The sequence below is a fragment of the Brachycentrus maculatus genome, unplaced genomic scaffold, assembly GCF_059751285.1.
Source record: "Brachycentrus maculatus isolate JH-2025_06_01 unplaced genomic scaffold, ASM5975128v1 h1tg001325l, whole genome shotgun sequence".
NCBI classification, from domain to species: domain Eukaryota; kingdom Metazoa; phylum Arthropoda; class Insecta; order Trichoptera; family Brachycentridae; genus Brachycentrus; species Brachycentrus maculatus.
Genome location: NW_028281988.1, coordinates 46,709 through 68,766, shown reverse-complemented (window position 1 = coordinate 68,766; position 22,058 = coordinate 46,709). Strand labels below are relative to the sequence as shown.

Here is a 22,058-nt window from a genome sequence, read left to right as displayed (position 1 = left end):
CCTACATCATTCGTTGGTTAAGTCTTCATAGTTAAAGAGATTTTAAATATATATATTTTTAATATATTTTCATGTTTTCACATAATTTTAAATAACTTACATATGTATTATTAATAATTCCCCTCACTTTTAAACATTTAACAAGCTTTTATAGGAGGAATAATATTAAAAAGTATTTGTTTATTTTTTAAGTATTTTATGGCATTTCATTTCTGAATAAAATAAAATAAAATAAAAAAAATTATCACGATAGTGCGTTGCGACGCCGACGTGCCTAGATTAATATTAAGCGCTCTGTGTTCATGTCTTCTTTCGCGTATTAGGTATCCCTCATTTTATTAAAAATAAACGCCAAAAACTCATATGCAATCAAAAATTTATTCATTTCAAGTTGTACATATTTTTTACAATAATTTACTATCTTTCATTTTACATTATGTATTATGAAAAATTATATAAAATAAAAAATAAGTATGTCGTATTCTTTTTTTAATGTTAAATTATTTTTACCTACTTACTGATACTAACATACAATAAATCACTACAATATAATTAAAATAATGATAGTAATGATGTGATCCTATAAAAGACTAGTATTTTTTTCACGGCACACGTTACTCAAAGTTTCATATCCGATGTTATTTTATCTGAAAATAAACCAAGAAACAAATTAATAACATCATTATTTTATTTTATTAATATCTCATCACAGATGAAAATGATTATGGAAATCTAGATATTTACAGGTCTCATGACCTATCAAAAACTGTGTTTAAGTAATCACTTTGACATAATATGCATGTCCATCCTTGAAGATGACAAGGTTCTTGTCGAAACCGGTTGGAGAAAAGTACCAAAAAATGAAAGCGATTAATAACAAAGTTTTAATTTTATTTTTTTACTTTCATAAAATGTGCCACAAAGTCTCTGCAAAAAACATATTAGTATTATTATTGAACAGTTAGATTTAAAATAAAATTCAGTTAAAAAAAAAACATAAAAAGCTTGATTCACTCAGTAATTAGTACGAAAATATTGTGTTGTGTACATACATATTATACAGAAATACGTCTGTAATTACACATAAGAAAAATTATTCCAAAAACATACGAGCAGACCGTAGATAAATACATGATATTACTGTGAGATCGATTTGATTATGAACGATTTTATATGATCTCTCTTAACGATTCCATATTCTCTTTTGGAAATCCAGTTCGCATGTATGTACATTTATATAAAACTTTTCTTGCAAGAACTGCATTTCATAAATGTGCGATTCATAACTGGTCAATAATAATACATATTTAGAAACAATTGGGTAATATAAAAGTTAAATAATACTTTTCAATTATATTTTAGAGCAGATGGACGGAAATGTATGTAAAATAATTCGAGAAGAATCTTACACCCATTTTATAAAGGTCTCTGTTAAATAAAAAAAAAACTTACCTAACTCAACCATAGATGGTTTCCAGAAGTAACACGTAAAAGCAGGTGTCAATAGAAGCAAAAATATAACTTTCGAAAATTCAGTAGTGCAATTGTCAATCATGGATAGAATGGTTAATATTAGGTATATGTGTATGAAACCTTTGACATATCGTTAAGCCCTATCTTCTTCCTCTTCAAACCCTTATCCACATCCAATGGTGCATAGGGCACCGCATCGTATTAACGCAGTGTTATGTTGTTACTTACATGAAGGCAATGTGATCGCTTCTACGCTTCAGGAACCAGTCCTGGGTAATATTGAATAAATATTTTAATGTAAAATCACTAATATATTTTTAACCCCCCCCCCTGGGAATCAAACACGAGACATCCAGGTCGGTAGCTAAACAGGCTAACTATAACACCATGGAGGCCGACAAAAAAAGCTCTTTAAATACTTAAAATTCCATATTCTTCGTCACCTAAGTTGAGATTTTTTTTTCTATCGCAATTGGTGACTCACTTTTAATGTCGTAGCACACCACATGCGTGTTCTTGGAGTACGGATCTAGTTGGATGATGGTGTCGTACGAGCAGCTCCTGGAGCCCTTGGGACACGTGTACCCCTCGCACGTAGGGGGAGTCTCACCCGTGGCCTCCTTCACCGTCAGCGGCCGGACTATGTTGCGCTGCTCTAGGATGAAACCTGACACAAGGAGTGTTTCAGTAATCAAAATATTTATAAAAAATCAACTCAAATCTTCTTCAACTCTTTTGTGACATTTATAGCAGTCTTGATGAGGTAAAATCCGATATATCGCTCACTCCTTTCAAGAACGTCATAAATCAAAAATCGTCAATTTTCAGTTGTGCATGTTTTCGGAATGCCCAGAAAATGTACTATATCCCAGCAAAAGCGGCATATTTTTAACTTAATTAAATACATTCTCTGCCCTGTAGCGGGTAAATTACCCGCTACAGGGCAGAAAATGTTGGTTTTGCATTTTGAGAAAAGGTTTTTTATTTTTTTAAATATACTAAATATTTAATTATTTTTTTAAATAAACTAAATCTTTTTCAAATGGAGAAAAAACCTTCAGGTTTTACCTAAAAAGATCTGTTGCACATTTAAAAGTTCAATAAGTGGCTTGATATTTATTTTTAATGCATTCTGTTATATTTTCAAACTTAAAAAACGTTTTCCCGAAAAATCAAGTTTTTTGATTTATTACGTTCTTGAAAGGAGTGAGCGATATGTGTATAATGATTTGAAAACACTTAAATTCATGTAAAACGAAAAAAAACAGTTTTTGCATGGTAATAAATAGTACGTAAAAAAACATATAATAATTATTTATATATTTTTTAATGAATATTTAAGCATTATAAAAAAAACTTTAAAAACCTGAAAAAATTGTCAAAACTTTATTTAACCCAAACTAAACTGACATCAACCCTTGAACTATTCTAAACCTTTAACTTATTTTCACCTTTGTAGAGGTGTTAGATATTTCAATTTGTTATGTTAGCTGATTCTATGTAGATTATTGAGGTAGAACGTGCAATCATTGGAAGTTATGTTTCCATAAAACAGAATGATAAAACTGTAGTATAATATATTACTATCTTTTATTTTGTACAAACACATATGTTTGTAAAAATGGACAGTAAGTGGATATAAAAAAAAATAAAATAATATTTAAAAAATAGTAATACTTAAATGTGTTTTAATTTAAGTAAATCGTTAACCAAGAAGTATTATGATATTTATGTACACCTATTTTCTTCGATTTTGTAAATCGTTTAGAAGCTGATTTCTTTTTGTAGAGTTGTTATGCAGTGGTATATGTTACATACCGAAGTAGCAGCCGTCATTAAAGAGACTATCATCGCCCTGATTATAGTTCCTACAGAGGACACCACGTACATATAACATAATAACCCTGAGGAAAAAATAAAACAAATAGCATTGTATACTATAAGTAAGATATTAAACAATCAAAATTAAATACTTACTTACAATAAACTTAAATCACGTAATTAAATTATCGATGACTATTGCCTACTCACAAGTGTAGTTGTCAAAAATATAAATTCACAATTCTTCGAATCATGATCTATTTTACTACTATTTTGATTAAGAATCTTACTTCGATTTGATCATAAGGATAATCTTCATAATAAACACAATGTTTTGTCAAAACTCTTTTTGAGTTGTACCGAATCGGTTCTCAGAAAAATGATTTGATCCCAAAAGTGGTTTGATCTTGATATTCAAAACATGTTTATCAAGAATCCAAAATATTGCAACATTGTGAAGTTATTATTTGTTATAGTTTAAATTGTATATAACTATAAGGTCGTATTTTTGAAATTGGAACCTAAAGAATCATAAAAAACATAGTTTATGACTTTATTTTTTTAGTGTGAAAATATAACCCTATTAAAATTGAAATAGGCCATTGTATCTACTCTCTAAACGACTACCTGTGCTAGCGTTTTTAGTTGTGTAGGTAATATATCGCTCACTCCTTTCAAGAACGTCATAAATAAAAAAACTTGATTTTTCGGGAGAACGATTTTTAAGTTTAAAAATATAATGCAATGTATTAAAAATAAATACCAAGCCACTTATTAAACTTTTTACTGTGCAACAGATCTTTTGAGATGAAACCTGAAGGTTTTTTCTCCATTTGAAAAATATTTATTTTATTTAAAAAAAAAAATTAACAAAACATTTTCTTCAAAATGCAAAAACAACATATTCTGAACTGTTGCGGGTAAATATTAAGTTAAAAATATGTCGCTTTTGCTGGGATATAGTACATTTTCTGGGAATTCCGAAAATATGCACAACTGAAAATTGACGAATTTTGATTTATGACGTTCTTGAAAGGAGTGAGCGATATGTTATAGACATAATCTTTTAAATTTCAACGTCTCGGACGATAATTTCTCATAAAATATGTCTCGTTTTTGTAATGGATTAGCAGCGGGTTTTAAGCTTTTAGCTTTTAACAATATTTAGTTAAAATATATACAGATTGTCAAAAGATAACTAAAATACTATAAATTATGATTTAGCAGCCGGCATATTGAAAAAAAACGCATAGGTTTGTATAGATACAAGGTAGAAGTTACCTAAATCATCCCTGCAGACCAGGTGCGTAGTCTCGATCGGAGGCACTTTCTTGATAAGGGGTGTGGAGATGGTGGTACAGTTGTAGGCCCCCGGCTTGCACCTGTGCCCGCCACACTCCACCACTGGGATGGGGAACTCCTTCTCACTCAGGGGTGTGTCGTACGACTCTTGAGAAACTTGCCGACCTAAAACCAAAATTTCCCATGAACTTAGTTTCTCAGCTTTCATTATTTATAATTTCATTATTTTCAGGAAGGCGTGATAAGAGCGCTTGTGCACTACACTGAATTTTGCCGTCCGGCAGTCTGGTTTAGAAAAATAAATTATCGTAGTTTAGCGTGATCAAGTTTTCGCGCAACGTATTCATGCACCGATCAAGAGCACCGATCCGAAGAAAAATGGACAAAAGCACAAGCCAATCCAAGCCAATCATCGTTTTATCACGCTAACTAAAATGCCGGACGGTAAAATTCCGTGTTGTGCACAAACGCCCTAACAAATGTATCCAGGGTAAAATCACGAGACAAAGTCTACGGTCGAATTGATCTATTCAAAGATGGAATTGAAGTAAAATTGATAAAACTTAAAACGATACGTGCTGATATAAATATACATCTTTCTGTGAGGGGTCAACAGTCTTTCTTTGAGGGGATTTTATGGGTAACCAGATGGTGCATAGACCAGTGCATTTATGTAATCTAATTAGCAGTATTAATTCGATCATTGACTGATCATCTTACCTTTATATTTATGTGAATCTAGGAGAGGATAATATTTGGTGGGATACAAATGAAGTGAGTGAAGGAGCTCAAGCCAAAGAATATTATTGCTATGTGGCAAAGCATGTAAATGACGAACAGTATGCATTAAAAGAAGAAAAACCGTAATGGGTTGGGCACTCTGGATCGCATACCTATACTCTTACCAGTTTACGTACTTGGACACTTGCTTATTTGTACTGTGAGTATTTTTGAAATATGAGGCATGTATTTTCTCGTAAAAACCCGTCTATGTCTGGATTATTGTAAAATTGTAATTTTCAATTTTTATAATTTTTATATTTTTGCTTTTGTGATTTCCATAATTTTTTTTACGATTCGATTAAAATTCATAAAAACAAAAAATTCATAAACACGGGACCACAACCCGATACAATTCGAAAATATAACTGCATTGAAAACCATTCGGTAATACGAACCATTTTTCAATATTTCATTTTTGGCTATAATCGATAAACACAACATACGACATTGGATATGACAAAAACGGAGCGATAAATCCAAATGACAATATCTCACGATTGTGGTCGAAGCAGCTGACGGTGGTGACCTTCTTCCTCGTCTTGGTGGCGATGACGTACTTGAGGGAGCACGTGTGCGCGATGCCCGGGCACAGCACCTCTCCGCACTGCAGCGCCGGGGCAGGCAGAGCTTGTAGCACCAGCGCTACACTCACCACCAACAGGTACCTCATACTGGAACGTACTGGTACTCACTAGTGGGAAACATTAACAAAACATCCATACAGTAAAAACAACGTTCGAGGAAAAATTCTACAGAAATGATTTTTATATTGGATAATTATAATTTTTTTTATCCGCCTCCATAGTGTAATGGTCAGGACGCTCGGTTACCGTACTGGAGGTCTCAGGTTCGAATCCCAGTAGGGGTCAGATAAGTGATTTTTTTTCACTCTAATATTTATTCAATATTACCCGGGACTGGTACCAGAAGCGGAAGGCTGATCACCTTTCCTACATATGTTTACGATCAAGATAACAATGCGTTTATGTGATGAAGTCCCCTATGCACCATCAGGAGTGGATTAGGGTTAAAAATATATCGATAGAGCAGACCAGAATTTAGGAAAGTCTCATAATTTTTCTTCACAAAATTATACATTACTATGTAGGTATCTGATGCACATGATGTCCTCGTACAAATAAAAATTAATGTCCGTCGCATTATTTAAACTATTTAAAACGCTATATAACCAGCATTGGCTTCTTTTCATTTGTACTAAGAATCCTCATAAAATACAAACAAGACAATTTCAAATGGATCATCTCAGTTGAAGTGTTTCAAAACTATAAAAATGTATTCATTTCGGGCCTCGTCTCTTTGTGTCATGTCTTATTTTACCTCTTAAACTCAATAATATTTTTTTAAATATCTCTAATATAAAATATCTGTACTTTACATTAAAACATAAAAACACAAATTAACCCTTTTATTTATCATTCGTATTAATGTTTTTAAGTATTGCATTACTGATTGGTTTCAAATATATTCAAATAAAAATATTAATGTTCGTTAGTTTCATTTTTCAATCTTAAAACTTTTTGATGAATTTTTGACACAACTTTTCATGCGAAGACGTATGACAGCTAAAATATTTTTTTTTACACAGCTTTTTAATTATTGCAATGGCAGCGCCATCTTTCGAACGTACAGCAACATACGCAATATTTGTAAAAAAAAAATTACATAATTTTTACAAATTGCGGACAACGTAAGTACTTCTTGACAATTACTGTCATCATTTTCAATGTATCCGATTATTTTCTTCTTGATTTTTAATATTATATTTTCACTGCTGTACAAGCATTAATGCGTTCGTTCTATTTTATTTATTTTGTATTTAACTAGACTGAGCCACAGCAATGCGTTACTGGGTACACACAAAAAATTAAAATCTTTCACTGGAACATGAATACACTTATTGAATAAAACTTACATAGACTAAGTTCTAATTTGCCAACATCGATGATGTTGATGTCTCTAACTTATGAAAACAATATCTATCATCGGAATATAAGCAGAGCATAGATTTCTTCTGGCACCTCATGTGGATATGTAGGAACATATCCTTAATACCTTATCTGTATCTTATGTACCCACAACTGTTAAAATCAATAACGTTTTTTAAAGAATAATATCTAGGTATGTTATCATATTTTCCGGTATTTGATGAGTTTATTTGTTGCTCAGCTTACGCTTTCAAATAATTTCTAATTTACAATGAAAAAATATTGTTCTCTATGCTGAACACTGTTATTAGGTTTACATCTTTAGTTAATATCATTAGATACATGCTATTATTTATATTTCTACTGAACCGCAAAAAAATAGAAAGTACCAATTCTCTTCATAATGTTTAAAATAATTGAATCACCGCGCGATTCAAGCCTCATAGATTGAAAACCAATTTTCTATCAAGGTAATGTTATCTACGTATATTGTTTAAATTTCACGGAAAGTGAAATTGTTATTTAAAAAAATTACCATCTATGCATATTCATTTATGTTTTAAGTACAGCAAAAACGTTTTATTATTTATATTTACGAGTATTTATAATTTAACCAATTCTTTATCTGCATGGATAAGTAAAGTGTGGATAAATTTATCCCACCGAATATATTTTACTTCAGGCCTGATCGCATTGCTTTAATATATTTTAATTTTTTAAAACCATATCCGCTTCCTAGGTGGAGCATATGGAGTCCACAAACTGTCTCCAGGCTTTTCTGTCGGCTGCCAGCTCCTTTGCATCCTCCCAAGTCAGATTCGCGTCCCGAAGACTGACGAGAACTGCCGACGAATTGTCAGCAGTGGTCGTCCTGGATGGCGCGAACCTGATGCCTTGTAAAATAGGCAAGATTGAGTACATGGCCAAGCCAACTGAATCGATTTTTGATATACGGTAAATATAATTCATGAACAAGTAATATCATGTTGATTCTGTGAGGAGTCCAGTCTTCTTCTGTATCTATTTCTAACCTTACTCAATATATAGACTACCGTTTCTTAGAAAAATACGAAGACGTTTTGATTTTTGAATTTTGAAATCGTCAATCGATATGTATTGGAAAGTTTTGCAAAAAAATGCGTATTGATTTTTCTCAAACAGAGGGTAAGCAAAATTTAACGGGGCTTTAACTTAGTATACACTTTTAAACTTAACCTTCATAGAAATAGCTTTTTAAATAAATTCATAACATGACAGAGTTATAAATATTTGTATTAAAATTTTTGCTTGCCAAATATAAAACCCGTTTTTCATTCTTATTTTAGTCTCGATTTTGATAGTGAGGTAATGAAACATATGAAATTAAACGTTAAATCATTTTTAAATAAATGATATGCGGTTGACCTCATTATTATTTTTTGTATACTACAGCCGTTGATTGTATTAATGCTACTACATAGTTCGGAAATACCATTTTCATAAAATATAACTGGGGTCGATATGATTTTAAAAAAAAAACTTAACTTATTTTGTGCAAATAACTTGACAAATTTTAAATCGAGTAAAAAATGCCACATTTCCATTTCATATAATATTTCGTGTAATAGGCGGCTTCAATTATGATTGGAGAGAAGGTCTATAAATTAACTGTGATGAATCCCGAAAATATACAGCTAAATTGGTACGTAACATATTGTAAGATTTACCCACAGCTTTCAATAGGCATGATATGTCATATTATTGTAACGCGCAAGATGTTTTTAATTGAAGTATAAATACACTTATAACTTGCGAAATTTGAGAAGAGTGATCGTAAATCATGGGTATAATAGTAAATGTAATACATGATCACTTAAAACCACCCTACGACAGGTCCATAGCAATGTAAATACTCAGAATTACATACTCTTCATATGTGTTGAGATATCAATAAAAACAACTTATTTTTGTTTTCTACCGTTTCATTTTCAATTTATTCAAACTAGTTTTTTACTATTTAATATAAGTTTTTCTGGGCTTCTGTATATTTTAATAGAATAGATAAAAAAAAATTGTGCAGGCATAAATCATTAAATTTGTAAAATTCACAAAATTGTACTGTAACAGAGAAACAGTTATTTAAAAGCTACAAAGACTTCAGATGACTCAAATGAGCTCCACGTCTGGTGCTGGTGCTGCATCTTGGTGGTGACTACAATTGAAATTTGGTACTACAATCGGAAAACTTATAAAATAAAACTTATAAAATAAAATTTATAAAAGAAAACTTATAAATCGGAAAACAATGTACTTAATGTATTTATTCTTTGACCCAACAAAAGTTATTTTTGAAGCGTTTCGAAAACAAATTTACACTTGTTTTGGTCATTTGGCATTAAATAAAAATTCTTATTAAATGGAATATATATTTTTCAGTTTTGTTTATTTCTACTTTTTCGAGAACTTTCTCGAAACTTTAAGAGCGACCTACGTATCAAGTATTAGTGTTTTTGAAAAATAAATGTTCAAAATACATTATCGTAAAAAAAAGACTTTGATTACATATTACGGTACATCTACAACGTTCGTTAGCAGAAAATCAGGGGTTGAGTAAAATTAAACGTTACCTCTGAAAAGGACGCCACGAGAACACGTCAACACTGGAGCTAGTCCGCGAGGATACTGTCAGGCGTCAGGCGTCAGGCATCAGGCGTCAGGATTAGCAGCCGAGGAAGTGACACTCTGCAGCCTGGTGGGAAGGGTCAAAGGTCACAGTGAGCTGTGACTGGAGCACACACCTTGAGGTAAACCAGAGTGCCAGCACATAATGCCAAGGCGACCCCGCCAAGCCAGCATAGTAATCGATACATAAATAAATTAAATCCAACTTGACAAAGAAGGCCGAGAATATTTTTTTAAATTATTCAGTGTCGTTCGCTAATGATAAATAATGACTTTAATAAATCTATATTACACCAATAATCATTTATTCATATAAATATGTTAATATATTCGATATGAATTTAATAATTATAAATAAGTCACTACCGTAATTATAATGAAACCTTCGATGATCGATGAGAATTAGTTTTTTTTCATGATCTCATTTATGTATTTTGCATCTATTTCATATATTGTTATAAAATAAAACACAAACTTAACAGTTTTTTTACAAAAAAATTAATATTGTTATTGTTTTTATTGTGAATATTTGTTTTCATCTCAAATATATAAAAATAGTAGGTACCCAGTTCGTTTCGTAAGGCCATTTATGTGTATTAAGAAAGTTTAAAGTTGTGGAAAACTTAAAAAAAAAACTAACATCTAAATAGATTACGAACAAACATTATTAACCATAATTCACATACGAGAACGGGATATGTGTCAACGCTGGACTTGTTGCGATTGTCAGCAAGTTGAAGAAGAGGGAGAAACAAACAACAATTCAAAGGGTGAGGACCATAACTGATAATTTTTGCATACAATTTACGTTACTAGGTAAAATTTTGACGGGATTTGTGAATATAAGTAATTCAATTAATAAATTATACACAGAGTTTACATAACCAATGATTTGACTTTATTTAGAAAAGTTATAATTATAGAATATTAAATGTAAAATCACGCTACGCCAGTGTCTTTTACCGATAAACGGGTTAACATAATCTGGAATAACAACATCATCACTTACTAGGAGGTGATTTTATTTTCATTTTCACGCTAAATCCTATTTTACTCGGTTATCCAATGTGTGAAGTGAATACTAATATATTTGTTTAGATATTCCCAAACAATCGTAAATTTACGTCAACTTAGCCGCTATTTACCAACTCAACTTGCGAAACCTATAAGTACACATCATATTAGATCCTTACTTTAAATTATGTATGTAGGTCCAATTTCATGAGAAGTCGACAATTCTATTATTATATATTTATAAAACTTCATATTTATTTATTCAACTTTTTTATAAAAGCAAACATTTAATTCCTTGATGGGCATTGATTAAGAGGCAACCTGTCCCTTCAAAATTCTGTGTTTATATATATATATATATATATATATATATATATATATATATATATATATATATATATATATATATATATATATATATATATATATATATATATATATATATATATATATATATATATATATATATATATATATATATATATATATATATATATATATATATATATATATATATATATATATATTATATATATATATACCTTTATAAGTATATACCTTTTTTAAGGCTCAGATTTACCTTATTATCTTGAATGCGACGTTTACACTTCTAAATATCATAAACTATATTTTAGTTTAAGATATTTATAGTATAGTGGTCAAAATAAATATGAGTGATTTTTCACTCCATTTTTTTTATATTAGCATAAACTGATACCTGAATCACAAGGCTGATCACCTTCCCTTCGTGTATTTCACAATCAAGATAACAGTGCCTTTTGTACCATTGGGTGCGGAAAATAGTTATATGAAGAAGAAAAGATCTGTTTTGGTAATTTTCACTTACATTTTATTTATTTAAATTAAAATTGTATAAATAAAGCAACTATTGTATAAGTAAATTACTATAGCAATTCTATAAAATAATTCTATAAAGGTTTACTGAAAAGTATAATGTATATATATATATATATATATATATATATATATATATATATATATATATATATATATATATATATATATATATATATATATATATATTTATATAACTTTATATCTATCATGCATAATTTTTAGAAATGTCTACATTATTTTGACATCCTGAAAGTTTGCATGCGAAAGAAATGAATCAAGTCAAGTAGTTTTGCGATCTATCCTCTTCGCCTGCATTTAGGGGGAAACGGCATGATTATTTGTTAGTTAGTTATAAAACTTATTTTAATACATTAAATACTCTGATAAAATGTTATATTAATATTATATTTTGCCAAAACTATTAATGTGCTTTCGATTTACAAATGCAGTGTTGAAATAAATGCGCAAGTTGTACAATGCATACATGTAATGTAGGTAAGCTTAAATAAATAATATAGAAAAATAATCCCATCAAGGGGTCCCATTTGTCCCATTTGCATACATTTAAGAGATTGTCTCGTCCCAAAATATTTATTTATAAAATCGAAATAGTTTTTAAAACTATTTCGATTTTATAAATAAATATTTTTGAAAGAGACAATCTCTTGAATATGTGCAAATGAAATTAATGAAATTAATAATAAAATGAAATTAATAATATAAATAATTATTAATCGAAATGCATTTTTTGAACTTAAAGAGTAATAGTTTATGTTTATTTGGACTTAATACTAAATAAAAAAAGAGCTGTTGAAAAACGCAAAGATTAGGCATATTATATTTTTAATAATTTGGTAACACATGTATTATTACATGATGTTTTATAATCGTTTTTTTTATAACTTTGTACTCTGCATAACATAATCTAAAAAATACGACAATCAACTCAGGATGTATAATCGTTCAGGCTGTATCATATTTTATGACTTTAAGAGCTTTTGAGTGCTTTTTTGAATAGGCAAACGTTTATGAAAGGTGATTATAAAATATTCTATTCATTTAATAAGAGTGTCAAAAATATAAATTCTGGTAAGACATCTATATAACAGTAGTAACAAGAACGAGACAATACAAATTCTAGTATTGAATAATATAACGAATTAAACTTTAATTAAATGTTAATATGAATATCTAATGACTTTATAAAAGGAACATAAAATCTAGTTATACTTACGTAACATTTTTTTCCTTTATTGTCTTCCCAAATGGAATGTATAAGCACAGGAAATGATACAAATTTAATAACAAATCTAAACTAGTTTATTATACTCGCATGTACGTATAAGAAAGTAGAGAAAGCGTCAATAAATAAATAATTTAAGTTTGATACTGTTGTTAATAATAATCAATATGATTTTATGTACAGTACAGAAACAGTTTATTACGATAACATATCAATCGAGCACTCTTTAAAATGTAGTTTGCAATTTACACTCTATGACGTCTGTCACGATTCCTCGAATGAGTTTGTTTGAATTTTTTGGGACCATTCATTCTTGTCGGTCTATTGTTTTGCCGTTGCTCAAATTTAAGACGATTTGAATCTTCCCACATCCCAGTTGTGTCATCTTCCCATGTTTCTTTTTGTGAAGTTCTATGTGGACGATCGCTATCCCATATCTCGTGATGAGGTTTCAGACGCTGCTTCTTATTTTCCCAAGGTTCATAATTCCGAATGTTATGAGGCCTCTCGCTATCCCACGTCCATTGGTTTATGTGTTTTCGAGGTCTGTCCGTCTCCCACGGAGTATAGTCGTAGTTCTTTGAAGGTCTGTCACTGTCCCACGACTCGAAGCTGTCTAAGTTGTACGGTTCCTCGTGATCCGATGAATCGTAGCTTCCATCGATGTAAGGGCTGTCACTATACCATACATCGTAGTTCTGGGTATATTTGGGAGGTTTTTCACTCCCCCAAGATTGATGTTTGACGGTTTTACGAGGTCTTTTATCTTCGTGATCAAAATCTTTTTCAGGGCGAGATTTATCACTTTCCAAGGAATGGGTATCTTTAAAAGGTTTGCGTTTTAATTTATGTTTCGGTAATTTTTTGGGGTTCTTATTTGACGGGTTTCTCGGTTTGACGTTGCGTTTCTGGTTTTTCCAAGGAGCATTTTTATAGTTTTTCCGCGGCGGGTCATTAGGTCTCGCGTCTGTGTGACGAGGACGATGTTTCAAATTGGACCTCGATTGTGACGGTTTTCTTTTTCGTCGATCCGTTTTCCATAAATCTTTAGGAGGAATTTTTTTCTTCGGCCTTTCTTCGGAACCAGAATATGAAACGTCTCTCGTGTGAGAGTTTTGTCTTTGCCCCCAATCTTCCGGAGATTCATCATAGTCCACCATTTCCTCGGAGTCGTTGTCCATCGGGAAATCATCCGGCGCTTGATGATACACGTTTTTTATGAAGGGAATTTTGACCGGGAATGGCTTGATTACGGGAACGGCTACCTGTGAACGAAAAGTTAGTATTAGAAATTATACGAAAGGAAAAAAATATGTCGAAAATTAAATGTGCAGTGATTCGATTCGTCATTTTATTGATTAATTAATAAGACGTTTATATATTATAATATTTCAAGTCATTTCTTTTTCTTAATCATCTCAAATATTGGTCCTATATTTCATTTAGCTCCATTGCAAATTTAAGAAAATCAATACCGGTATTTTAAAAAAATATTATTGTTTGAGAGATATTTTTTATTCAGTCAGTATTTTTACAGTTCGCCGATTATACACAAATTATCATTATTATTATTTTTAAATGTTATATTCTCTACTGTTGGATGGTTTCCATAAAAAAAATACACCGTATAATGAAGTCACATATTTATGAATTCTTGGTAAAACAAGTTCTGGTTCTCAGATCCATGAATATTATGGCAGAATTTTTCACTTTTAAAACGAAAAATCCTTTGATAAAACAAAAAAAAACATTTCAGCCTCCGCTGGTTTGGAGGTACTGCTGCCTGAGAAATGGTAACTTATATTATGGTATTGGTAAAATAAGTACTTACTGACTAATGTGAATGTTCATTTTAGATTGAGATCGATCGCCAAGGAAAGCGGCCGAAACGGAAGGGAATAAGATTTGTCTAACCTGTTTCACTACCTGATAAGGAACGCGCCTTTCGACGGGATAGGGCACGTCCTTGTACACCGGGTAGGGGACGCTCTTCTCGACCGGGAGGGTGATTTCTTTAATGATGTGCACCGCGACCGGTTTGTTAATCGGCACCTTCACGGGGTATGGCTGAGGCACGGGGACTATAATGGTGGGCCCATTTTGGGTCTGCAACGAATTCGTGTCTTCATTAAGGAGTGAAGATATCGCAGTGCGGCAGTATAGACTGCTACAGAAGCCGGCGGGGAAGATTGAGTAGGGTAAGAAGTATGTGCCGAGAATATAAACGAACGAATTCGACTTGAATGGGGTTCGAAACATAGACGAAAAGTAAATAAGTGCCAATGGATAAATTTTATAGAAAGCCAATAAGAAGAGATGCGACGCTATCCGCAGGGTAACAATCGTCTAATTGGATTTTTCACACCTTTTCTTGAATTATAGATCAAAACGGCACATGGTAGACATGTGCATTCAATTTTTTTTAAATGTGCGCGTAGCACTACATACGTGATAGAAGTGAAACTTCTTAAAAAATGAAGAATAAGAGAGATTTAATATGAGAGACAGAAAGAGAGAGCATCTCAAAAATAAATAAACAATACAAAATTAACATAAAATATATTCGGTATATTTGATATTTACGCTGTCACTGATATGTCCTACAATTGGTAACATGTACTGATATTAATGTGATTATTTGTGACATCTGAAATGTGAGATATATATTCGTGAATCAATATTTTCAAGATATCGAGAAAAAAGGCACCTATTATAGTTCTGATTTTGTTGTTGATTCGTTGGGTTTGTTCAAACATAATCATAAACATTACTTGTGAGTATCGTTTATACGTCGCTCTCTTTATCCCTTTCTCTGATGTGATGAAATGTAACTAAACCTGACGCGTCTTTGAATTTCATTCTTCATTCTCATTCAATTATCGATTATCAAATCGCCGCCTTAGAAGTTTCACTTAATTAACAGAAACAAATAACAATTCCTTTAAAATAAGACGTTATTAACATACGGTATTTGAATTCGATCATCCAAAGCTAATTACGCTAATCAGTGCACGAATTTGGTGCACGTATTCAAGATCCTATAATATGCCTGACAATTTTACATCAAAAAATTAAACTGAATGTATACATAAACTAAGGAAAAGTAACGAATACCAACCCAATCGGGTAATCGAAAAAGCAACAGTTATCCATTAGTCACATCACTAGTAACGACATGCTTTTCAAATGAATATTATACAAATTTATTAAGATTTTACAAAAACCAGTTGTCTGATTTATGATGAGAACCGTTCCTTTTTATTTTTCACTTATAATTATGCCATTTATTTGTATGTACATATTTACATACTGTGTTTAAATTAATTGTAACGGATTGTTATTCAATCTATGAGAAATGTAAATATCATAAACAGTCATACATTAAAATGATTTGATATTGATTAAATGGTGTTCTGAGAAAACATATTTAATTTCGTTTTTAAATTTACTATTCACATTTTAGATAGTGAATAAATACTGATTTATAAATGTGACAATGAACCGAATAGGCCATTGTACGTAAGCGATCCATTTCTAGTTGTTTATTTTCTAAAACAAATATGCGACGTGCATAATTCTGTAACGGGTGCAGTGTTCATTCGTGGCAGAAACATTAACAAGAATAAGAGAAATTGTTGATCGTCCGATCGTGATACGTTATTTCAACAAACTCGCCATTAGAACATTGTCAAATAGCTTATAAAGTCACCGGAATTAAATGCAAAATGAGTATATATATTGCAAAATTGCAAAAGCCTTCGTCCTTTGACCCTTTTAATGATTAATCACGAGAGGCGTAATTTACTGGTGCTGAAAAACTTAATTATATTTCATATTATTTTTTGACATCTCATCAAAGATGAAGAAGAAGTGTGGGCATTTACGGGGCTGATAAAAAAACAGCAAAAAACAAAAATAAAAAAGATAAATAACTCCTATAATTGGAGATAATGCAGATTTGTGCACAAGTATTTGGACACACTCAAAATGTTGTAAATTAATTAAATTTTACACTCAAGAATTTTTTGAGAATCATTTTTAACATTTATTTTATTTATAAAACCCTTATCCGCACCCCAATGGTGTATAGGGCACTGCTTCATATAAATGCAGTGTTATCTTGATCGTTTACACATGAAGGAAAGGTGATCAGCCCTCCGCTTCAGGTACCAGTCCAGGGTAATATTGAATAAATATTACAGTGAATAAATCACTGATATTTATTTGGCCCCCCTTGGGAATCGAGCCCGGGACCTCCAGAACGGTAGCCGGGCGTGTTGACCATTACACTACGGAGGCGGACAAACATTTACGTATATAAAAACTACTTAATATTCTAAATAAAATTCGCCCAGTTTTCGATAAGCAATTGATAAATGATGGATATTTAACAACGTTTTCACGACTGATTCTCGTTTTCGCACATATATGTGACCTTATAACGAAAATACCGTTAATAGAGATATGATCGATTATCGCCCATCGTCCAATTAAAATCATTATATAGTAAATTACCGGCACTCAATAACTGTGTATGACAACCGACAGTAACGCAGTGGCCATCCGTTAGGTTTACTGAAATTTCCGAAGATACCAAAATAAAATTTTGAATAATTTCTTGCACTTTGTCAATGCCCTAGTCGGCTGTCCAAACTTAAAACATAGTAAGGGACATTTTTTTGACAAACTTTTTTTTTGCATTTTTGGACTAAGTAGATTTTACTTAGTCCAAAAATGCGAAAAAAGGTGTGTCAAAAAAAATGTCCCTTACTGTGTTTTGAGTTTGGACAGCCGTAGTTAGTTTGAAAGGTTACTTTGAGAAATGCTTTTTGTTTGTTTTCAATGTAAATAACAATATGAACGGCATCTGGGGAATAAAATTAAGAAAAAAAGTTTTTTGACATTTTTTATTGAGAAGCTTACTTATGTAAAATTAAGAACCAAAACTATAATGCAACGATAGGCTGCGATTATTCATTATCAGGTTCATAAATTGAGTTTAAAGTAAAATCTTTTACCGAAAAATAACGGTATTAATCAACAACTCACATAAGTATATCGAAAATGTAGAAAAATGTAATTAAAATATGTAATATTAAAAAAGTATAATTAATAAAGTTTATTTCATTTCTTTAAACACTTATAAAAGAATGAAGAAAAGCAAAAGATATTAACTTGATGTAAACAACACCAGTAAAATATAATTATTTATTGCTTTAAATGGCACTAATTTTTCGACAGCACAATAATACGCGATAAAAATAAACTGTTATACATATGATAAGCTATCGTGCTGGAGATCTTGAGTTCGATTCTCAGTTAGGTCCTTAGGTCGGTATTTTTTTTTTTTTAATTTAATATGGATCTTTTTTTTAACTTTAATTTTTATCTTTTTTTAAACCTTAATATTTATCTCTGAAATCGCAACTGAAGCAGATGACTTGGAGTAGGTAATTAAGTCTAAATTAAACTGCATTAATTAAAAATTATATAACTAATCCAATATAATATAATATAACCGCATCGGCAGTGTAGTGGTTAGCGCGTTTGGCTAGCATGCCGGAGGTCCTGAGTTCGAGCTCCAAGGAGGCCAAAATAAATATGCGATGTACCCCTATGTACCGCCTGAGTGGAAGCAGGAATCAAAGAAAAAATAATTAATTAATTAATAAAATAAAATTTATGCGTGTATCACATAAGTGAGGGGATTGTAAAATGATAATCGTCTCAAACGGTTTCACCTTTTACATTGAACATTTTTACATGGCTAACAGTGCAGATTAATGCTCTTTTGATTCGAATCTAATGAATGTATAACCACGAACGCAACCGCTGGGAAATTATTACTAACTAATTCTATAACACGCTACAATGAGTACTGGTACATATTATTATCGATTTGAGTATAGTACTCTCAGTTAAAAAAAAAACAGTCGAGTAACTAAAGAAGAGATTCCGGGTTTTTGATGTATCTCCATAATATGGACTTGCGAAAATTCTTGGAGTCATGACCACGACTATTCCAACATTGCTATTGCTAAAAGGCGTGCAGTAAAACATATTTATTAGAAAGAGAAAAAACTTTCCGTACTTTGCTCTGGTGAATTTAATAGAAAATATTGAAAATGGAGATTTCGAGAAAGTGAAAACAAAATATTACAGATTTATGTAAAATAGAGAATGGATAAATGAAACACATCAATACTATTATTTCTAATATGTACAACAATTTCTCAATAATTTGCATTGTATGTATTTTATATACGTATATAAAGAAAATAAAATAAAAATTTGAATTTAACTTTATATTTAAATTGTAAATAAAACACTTGTTTTTTACCACTCGTGTATTAAATTTTAACGATTAGTTTCGAAAACATCTGTAGCTTCCGAAACTATTCGTTAAAATATAATACTCAAGTGCTAAAAGACAAGCGTTTTTAGTTTTTTTTTAAATTTCCTGTCATCCCGTCTTACCACAACGTGAATGTCGAAACAATAAAAAACATAACTATGGTTTATACATAAATAAATATATTTATATATATTTTATATATATATATATATATATATATATATATATATATATATATATATATATATATAATATATATATATATATATATATATATATATATATATATATATATATATATATATATATATATATATATATATATATAAATACTTCAATATATAACCTAGAATTTATTTTAATTAATGGCAATTAAATTAGTTGGGACAACATATATAATTTGTTGGGTAATATATCCAAAATAAAGCAAGGTTTGTTGGATTCAATTTTACATTTATTTATGTATATGTTAATACGTGACGCGTTTCGTCTTCTAAGGACATTATGAGTGTTTGATAATGCCCTAAGAAGACGAAACGCATCACGTATTAACATATACATAAATAAATGTAGAATTCAATCTAACAAACCTTGTTTTATTTTGGATATATTACCCAACAATTCAATATGGAATTCTACCAACTGTCTGCAGTTACAATAAACATATCGCTTGATAAAATGACTTTCGCGAAATAAAATAAAATTATTTATTCCGCATTCGTGATGTAGTGTTTAGCAAATTTGGCTACAATGCTGGATACCCAGGGGTCGATTCCTAGGGAGAGCAAAATAAATTGAAGTATTTTTCACTACACTTATTTAATATTATCATGGACTGGTATCTGAGGAGCAGGAGTGATCACATTGATTGACACATTTCATGTAATTAACAATCGTATAATAAACGGTGAAATTTATATCGCGTCAATTGGATGCAGTGCCCTTTGCACCATTGAGTGCGATTTAACAATGCAAACGATACATTTTATTTAAAAAAACATAACTTTTTGGTTTGGTTTTTTTATATTTCCACTGTATTTTTTTTAAAACGACAAAAGATAGCAATTTAATAATAGTAAAAATGAAAACTGTGGGAATGCATTTATTTGAGTTATAAAATCTAAATATATAATAAAATTAAAGGAGAGGTGATTATTTTGAAAATTCCTCCGTTTTTTTAAATAACTAGATGTTTTTTAAAGTTATTTTATACAGGAAGACGATAGAGAAAAGCACACATTTATCGCGTTGGATACCTGTGTTGTTTTAAAGTGCAATCTTAAAAGTGTTATAAAAGACTACCGACTGCATTTGATGCATTTCTGCACGAAAAAATATGAGCTTTTCTGAGTCTACAAAAACACATACATACAATATTTCTACAAAAAACCTAAATTATGCAAAAAAATGGTGTACTTTCTTCATAGAGTGTAATTTTCGTTGCTATTAAAAAAATGGCAAAATTGTTCACGTATCGCATTTTCTAATTATGCAAATCATCTTTATGGTTCGCAAACTTTATAGTATGTTAGATATTGTACGTACCTCAGACTTATAGTCACCATACTGAAAGTCGTCGAATAATGATTTGTGGTAATTACTTTTTGATGCGTCGTTTTGATTTAAAAAGTCATTATTGTTATTACTAAACGATATTTGGTTGACGAATTCATTATTGTTGTGACCGAAAGCATTTTGGATCATGCTACTCGAATCTGAAAGCCCCCCGCTATCGGAGAATTGGTATCCGTTACTCGGGGATTTGTCGAAGGAAGTTTTCGGGAAAAATGGAGTAAAGCCGCTATCGCTTAGCGACCAGGTATTGGCCCCTTCGTACGTAAGGCTAGCCGGGGTCGAGGATATGGACTGCTTTTGGGAGTCAAAATCAGAGACGAATTTATTTTGCTTGGCATCGTAATTCCATTGAGGAAGGGCGAAATGGTTAGAATTAACTTGCGAGGATAGTTTGTTATTGAAACTGGATATACTACTTGTCAGTTGTTCGTCGTCGTGGTTAATTTTAAAGGAAAACTCGGAATTTTTATTCTCATTTCCCGGGAAGTCGGGACTTTCATCAAAAATTTTCCCGAACTTGACAGTTTCGACGTTATACTCTTTTCCCGGCAGATTGCCGTAACTGTTCTTGAAATATCCGTAATCTTTAATATTTTGTACGTCGTCATCTTGATATTGCACAATAGTTTTATAACCGGTGTCCTCCGCGTTCAGCGATGATTTTGGGAAATCGCTGAAGTCGTATCCCGTAATCTCCCCTTTATTTTCGAAAGAATTTGAATCCCCGAAGTAGGACGGCTTTACCACATTTTCTCCGGGTGGACCTTCGGTCAAAAAGTCATTTTGAAATTTATTTTGATGCTCATCAACGAAAGATTTATAATTAAAATTTGGGTTTGAGAACACGTCCGAGATGTCATGTTTGTTGAAAACGCCTTCGTATGTATTAGATTTAGGTAGATCACTTTCGTCAAATGGTATACCGACAGGCTTCTTTTGCTTTTTTCTGGTATTCTTCTGGCTATGTCCGTTATTTTTCTTTTTCCTGGAATGGTAATTGCTTTGACGGAACTCAATAGAAGGATTC

At 31.1% G+C, this 22,058-nt stretch overlaps 1 protein-coding gene across 1 annotated transcript; it reads right to left on the bottom strand.

Moving 5' to 3' along the window:
- Positions 1-359: 359 nt before the first annotated feature.
- LOC148299120 (uncharacterized) lies at positions 360-10,178 on the bottom strand. The gene is made up of 5 exons (XM_088276364.1): positions 9,932-10,178; positions 5,875-6,070; positions 4,576-4,761; positions 1,958-2,140; positions 360-647 (listed from the first exon to the last, which is right to left on the bottom strand). The coding sequence occupies exons 2-5, from the start codon at positions 6,047-6,049 to the stop codon at positions 619-621; spliced, it is 573 nt and encodes a 190-aa protein (XP_088132490.1). The 5' UTR covers positions 6,050-6,070; positions 9,932-10,178; the 3' UTR covers positions 360-618.
- Between the last annotated feature and the right edge of the window lie 11,880 nt (positions 10,179-22,058).